General features: G+C 41.5%; 1 protein-coding gene across 1 annotated transcript; it reads right to left on the reverse strand.

Annotated features, from left to right (window-relative positions):
• Positions 1-768: 768 nt before the first annotated feature.
• Positions 769-1,695, reverse strand: LOC113008088 (olfactory receptor 11A1-like). The gene has a single exon (XM_026145245.1). The coding sequence runs from the start codon at positions 1,693-1,695 to the stop codon at positions 769-771; it is 927 nt and encodes a 308-aa protein (XP_026001030.1).
• Positions 1,696-6,609: the final 4,914 nt, after the last annotated feature.

Here is a 6,609-nt window from a genome sequence, read left to right on the forward strand (position 1 = left end):
ATGTTAATTTCACTGGTGATATTTCTCTGGTTACCTATCAATGATAAATCATGCATTTAAACAAGGCAAAGTTTTACTAATATTACATGAGTTGTAACAAGTTGTAACACCTGTAAACTGTAACTTTATGGCAGTCCAAAATACCACTAAGTTGGACACCAAATCTACTCATAGCAATATTTAAAAATGAAGGCTACAAAGACAGTTCTCTGTCTCATACACACAGTTTTGCGCACAAATGACACGTAACTCTATAAAGTAATGTTATATATATTTGATTTCTGACTGAATAAAATATGTCTTGTAATAATATCCTATGTTCAGCATTAGCACATTACATTTGTTGCAGATACTATTTAGTAAAGATGTGTCTCTAATCATGTTTTTAATTCCTCTTCCGGCCCTGCACCAGCTGCTGCAGCAGTAGAACTTGTTCACATTATGTTTAATCAGAATCAGAATACATTAATAACCCTAAGGAAATAATATAAAACTAGGCTTGTAAGAATAGGCAGTATTCCTTAAGAAAAATGAAAAAAATAAAAATAAAATAAGCGTCAGCAACAACTAAATCCAAAACAACAACAATAACAAGATAGTTTTAGCTGTGATTAGGATGTCTGTGAGTGCTTGAGTAGTCGAGTATGAATGGCTATATTTACCTGGAATAGGCATTTAGGGTCACTGCTGCTACTTGCATGCAAGTACAATTGATTTCAACTGTATCAGTTTGTAAGTTAAAAAATGAGTATTGACAGTCTTGATACATTAGTTTTTTTTGACAGCGCAGAACAACCTTTTGAGGTGTTTAGAAATCTCCTTCATTTTTAGTCCATATATAATTGGATTGAAAAGGGGAGGATACATTACAATTTGCAAAGTCAATATGGAGTGTACAATCTTTGGAAAATTAGACTCCAGACCAGAAACAATGACATCAAATGCACACAAACACAAATAGCTGATCAAAACTATCAAGTGGGGCAAACAGGTCTGTGCAGCTTTTCTCCTGACTTCTTTACAGCTTTGATAGGATATCACAAGGATCCTGGTGTAAGTGAAGAATATGAAAACCGCAGGGAGAATTGCAACATTAGATAGTACAACCATATCATATACAGTTTGTGCTTTTGAATACACACATAGAAGCTTGTAAATTGTATTGTTGCAAAAAATTCCAGTGAAAGTAAAGTTACAGATTTTTTTATTGGCTATTAATACAGCTACCACTGCAACCTGAGAAGAGGGCACAATCCAAGCTAAGGTTAAAAAAATGCTGATAGTATTTTTTGTCATGATCATTGGATATTGCAGAGGTTTGCATATAGACACATATCTGTCATAGGCCATGGCAAACAAGAGTAAAAATTCTGAACCACCCAAAGAGTAAAACATAAAAAACTGAAAGAGACAGACAGAATAAGATATGATCTGTCTTTTAGATAAAAAGTCAGTCAAAAGCTTTGGATAAATAACAGTGCTTAACATAACAGAGTTCAATAGCAAAGCTGCAATAAAAATGTACATCGGCTCATGGAGACTTTTCTCAACCACAATGAGGAATACAATGGCGAAATTACAGCAGAGTATCAGAATGTATAAAGTAAACATGATCATAAAATAAAGATATCTGTATTTGTTCACTTGGAAAAACCCATCAAGAGTTATGTATGACACATTTAATGCCAGCTCCATTAAAATGATGAACCAAAATTTTAATAAAACTCATGTAGACTGGTTGGGCAAACTTCCACACATCCTCAAATATCCTCAAGAGGATAAAGGGCTGGTCCAGTGTTCCACAACCATGATGAAAACAGCATTGTTCCTCGTGTATCCGAGGTTCAACTAACACACTCTCCTGTGCAGCACCCTGGCATAGACATTTCAGAGAGGCTGAGAAGTGTGATCCCCCTGTAGTTTGAGTACACCCTCTGGTCCCCCTTCTTAAAGATCCACTATCCCAGCCTGCCATTCCAGACGTACCACCCCAGATCTCCATGCAGCACTTTAGAAGAGTACCAACCAGGACAGTCCTCCAACATCCAGAGCCTTCAGGAACTCAGGGTGAACCTCATTCACCCCAAGGGCTCTGCTACTAAGGAGTGGTTTTACTTCCTCAGTGACCTCACCTCCAGTGATGGATGAGTCGTCAACTTTGACAAAGTCAAACCCTTCTCCAGTAAACTGGTTCTGAATCCCAAGCAGTACGTTGAGGTGAGGCTGACTATAACTAGATGTTACTTATCAACCTTATACACCAGCTCAGGGTCCTTCCCCACCAGCAAGGTGACATTTCATGTCCCAGTCTTCAGCCTTGGTAGCTGGGTATCAGTCTGCCAGGGTCTCCACCCTTGGTTGCTGCCCAGCAGACATTACACTGGACCCCTTCCTGTGGGTGTAGGACCTACAGAAGGGTGGGCCCATGCCCCTTCTTTGGGCACCCTCCCTCCCCAGGACTGGCTCCTGGACGAGGCAAACAAATGCCTGCAAACTTCAATGAACTGAAGCAACACTGTTAAGAACAGTGAGCCAAAATTCCTCCACAATGATGTGAAAGATTTAAAGAATGACGATAGTCATACAGAAACTGATTAATCCCTATCCTCTCTGTTCAATTAATTAATAGCATTGTGTTAGGCATACAAAATCTGCAGTATCATTCATTTTATTAAATATTCAGTTAGAGCTGACATGTTTCTTTACACTGCCACTGACATCCTTCTTGGTTAAGTCTGTTTTTTGAAGTATGTGACAGTTATCTCAAAAAGTTGACTCTGTTCATCTGGACAGAATGTCTCAGTGGGAGCAACATTTTGTCACTCATCCAAGTGACTTCGTGGATGAAATGTTTGTCCCACTGAAAACGTTACGTCCAGATGAACAGAATCAACTTTTTGGGATTTCCTTACCTGGATGATTGAGCATGCATCAATATATGTAACAGTTTGTGTTGTGTTTTTTTTGTATTGTTTGAGCCAGTGTGCCAATTGAAGGACCCTTTGGTTTCATATGTCCCAAAATGATGATTGATTGATTTATTTGTTTTATTGTTTCATGATCTAAAACACCATTACTGTGAAAACCATTTTTTATTTTTTAGAAATATATAACATTTAGACCAACAATATATGTGAAACAGTACTCTGTGAATTTAAACATTGACATTTTAAAAATGTTCATTATCTACAATCTTTTTCTCCATAGATATTAGTTACTTACATCAGGAACACTGAGCACAAAAAAACAAGGGAATAAACACCAGACAAGACAAACCCTGGGAGAGGAAATTAACATTTGTTATTGTATTGTTTCCCTAAAGAGTTGTCTTATGGTTCTTGAGAGTTTGCTGATGTGCATGTGTGAGTGAGGGGTGGAGAAAACATTATAAGAGAAACATTAATATGAAATTACTATTAAATTTAGACTTATTTTTGTACAGTGTTATTAAAATATCCCCCTTTCATACATTTTTAATCACAGTGAAAGGAGAAAGCCATCAATATTTGTTACCAGATTGCATGAGTTAAACAAAACCTCCGGGATAAACAGGTCTATACAGCTTTAAAAAAAATCTCTAAAATTTCAATATCAGAATAAAACAACATAAAAATCATACATAAAGAGTAGTATTCCACCAGTGACTGATGACTAATAATGGTGTCAGGAATGTCACACTCAGAAATGCAAGTTTGTAAACTGTTGACCGTCCGAATGGGGTCTGGAATGTGGGGCCTCCCTGCTGCTGCGGAGTTGGGGCGGTCTGCTTCTCCCCACCGCAGGGAAAAGGCAGCTGCCCCTCTGTTGGTCTTCCTTGGTCTCTTGTGTTCTGGGGGCCTCTGAATGTCTGGAGTTTTGATCTCCTCCATACCTGCTTCATGCCCTGGAGGACGGAGCTGTGGCTCCCCACACCTTCTAGCAGATCATTACATGAAGGAACCTTTTAAAAACAAGCGCGCTCATGCTCACAGGTGTACACACGGGTGCTCACACACACAAACTACACCCTTTTTGACTCCTACCTCAAAGCACACTGTGGGCTGTCGATCTTACGTGCTGCACAATAATGTTTAATATTTAGTATTTACTGTTATATTCCCATAGATCATCGTGATATTGTTTATTATGTTACTCTCGTTTTCTTCTGCTTGTTTTCTTTTTTCTTTCTCAACAGTTGATCCAGGTGATTGATATATGTATTTTTTTGTCTGCTTATTTAGTTGGTTTTTGTTTTTTTGCCCGTTATCCCCGTCCCTCTTCTCCGTTGTTTTTTCCCACTCTTCCTTTCTCCCTTTTCTTTTCCTCATTCAAGTCTGTCCCGTATCTAGCAAGTGAAATAAAAAATAAATAAAATAAACAATAAAAGGCGAATCAAATAGACCATTTCGGCAAGGCTGGGATGGTCAATTTGGTAAAGTAAATCCGTTGGGCATCTTTCTTCGCCTTTAGACAATAATTCTGATGGCAAAAGAACCAAACGGGACAGGAAAAAAAAAAGAAAAAAGAAAAGAAGCAAAGCTAAACCAAGGGAATTGTGGAGGACTATAAATATCTTGGAGTATACACAGACAAACTGGATGGGTTAAAAACACCACTCCACTTTAAAGGAACCCATATGGAAAAGAAATAGTAAAAACTTATATGATTTACTCATGAAAGTGGCCACTTTCTCATTACTTTCACATATAGTTTTAGTAAGTATCCAAAACATACACATTTCATTATATAATTTTTCAAGGGATCTTATATCTGTTTTCACTCTTGTATGCTTTTCATACAAGTTTCACCCAAGACAGATACAAACTTTATAAGATTTATATCTTTTCCATATGGGAAAGGTCAGTATCGTCTCTATTTTCTGAGGAGGCTGAGGTCCTTCAACATTAGTGATGTGTCAAACGAAACGGCTCTTAGAGCCGGATCTTTGAAGTGAACGACGCGAGCCGTGAGTTTTTTTTTCTTTCTCTCGCCCTCTCTCTCTCTCGCCCTTTTTTAAAATATATATAAAAAAACACCCAGCACGCCCCTGCGGGCGGTTTATCCTTCAAGCTCGGGTCCTCTACCAGAGGCCTGGGAGCTTGAGGGTCCTGCGCAGTATCTTAGCTGTTCCCAGGACTGCACTCTTCTGGACAGAGATCTCCGATGTTTTTCCCAGGATCTGCTGGAGCCACTCGCCTAGCTTGGGAGTCACCGCACCTAGTGCTCCGATTACCACGGGGACCACCGTTACCTTCACCCTCCACATCCTCTCGAGCTCTTCTCTGAGCCCTTGGTATTTCTCCAGCTTCTCGTGTTCCTTCTTCCTGATATTGCTGTCATTCGGAACCGCTACATCGATCACTACGGCCGTCTTCTTCTGTTTGTCTACCACCACTATGTCCGGTTGGTTAGCCACCACCATTTTGTCCGTCTGTATCTGGAAGTCCCACAGGATCTTAGCTCGGTCATTCTCCACCACCCTTGGGGGCATCTCCCATTTTGACCTCGGGACTTCTAGGTTATACTCGGCACAGATGTTCCTGTACACTATGCCGGCCACTTGGTTATGGCGTTCCATGTATGCCTTGCCTGCTAGCATCTTGCACCCTGCTGTTATGTGCTGGATTGTCTCTGGGGCATCTTTACACAGCCTGCACCTGGGGTCTTGCCTGGTGTGATAGACCCCAGCCTCTATGGATCTTGTACTCAGAGCTTGTTCTTGTGCTGCCATGATTAGTGCCTCTGTGCTGTCTTTCAGTCCAGCTTTGTCCAGCCACTGGTAGGATTTCTGGATATCAGCCACCTCCTCTATCTGCCGGTGGTACATACCGTGCAGGGGCCTGTCCTTCCATGATGGTTCCTCGTCTCCCTCCTCTTTCTTGGGTTTCTGCTGCCTGAGGTATTCACTGAGCACTCGGTCAGTTGGGGCCATTTTCCCAATGTATTCTTGGATGTTCGTTGTCTCATCCTGGACTGTGGTGCTGACACTCACCAGTCCCCGGCCCCCTTCCTTCCGCTTAGCGTACAGCCTCAGGGTGCTGGACTTGGGGTGAAACCCTCCATGCATGGTAAGGAGCTTTCTTGTCTTTATGTCAGTGGCTTCTATCTCCTCCTTTGGCCAGCCTATTACCCCAGCAGGGTACCTGATCACGGGCAGGGCGTATGTGTTGATGGCCCGAATCTTGTTCTTACCATTCAGCTGACTCCTCAGGACTTGCCTGACCCTCTGCAGGTACTTGGTGGTTGCAGCCTTTCTAGCGGCCTCTTCATGGTTCCCATTTGCCTGCGGGATCCCCAGGTACTTGTAACTGTCCTCTATGTCTGCAATGTTGCCTTCTGGTAGTTCAATCCCCTCAGTTCTGACTACCTTCCCTCTCTTTGTTACCATCCGACTACACTTCTCCAGTCCGAACGACATTCCAATGTCATTGCTGTATAGCCTGGTAGTGTGGATCAGTGAATCGATGTCTCGTTCACTCTTGGCATACAGCTTGATGTCATCCATGTACAGGAGGTGGCTGACAACTGCTCCGTTCCGTAGTCGGTATCCGTAGCCAGTCTTGTTAATGATCTCACTGAGGGGGTTCAGGCCTATGCAGAACAGCAGTGGGGACAGAGCATCTCCTTGGT

The sequence above is a fragment of the Astatotilapia calliptera genome, chromosome 16, assembly GCF_900246225.1.
Source record: "Astatotilapia calliptera chromosome 16, fAstCal1.2, whole genome shotgun sequence".
Taxonomy (NCBI): Eukaryota; Metazoa; Chordata; class Actinopteri; order Cichliformes; family Cichlidae; genus Astatotilapia; species Astatotilapia calliptera.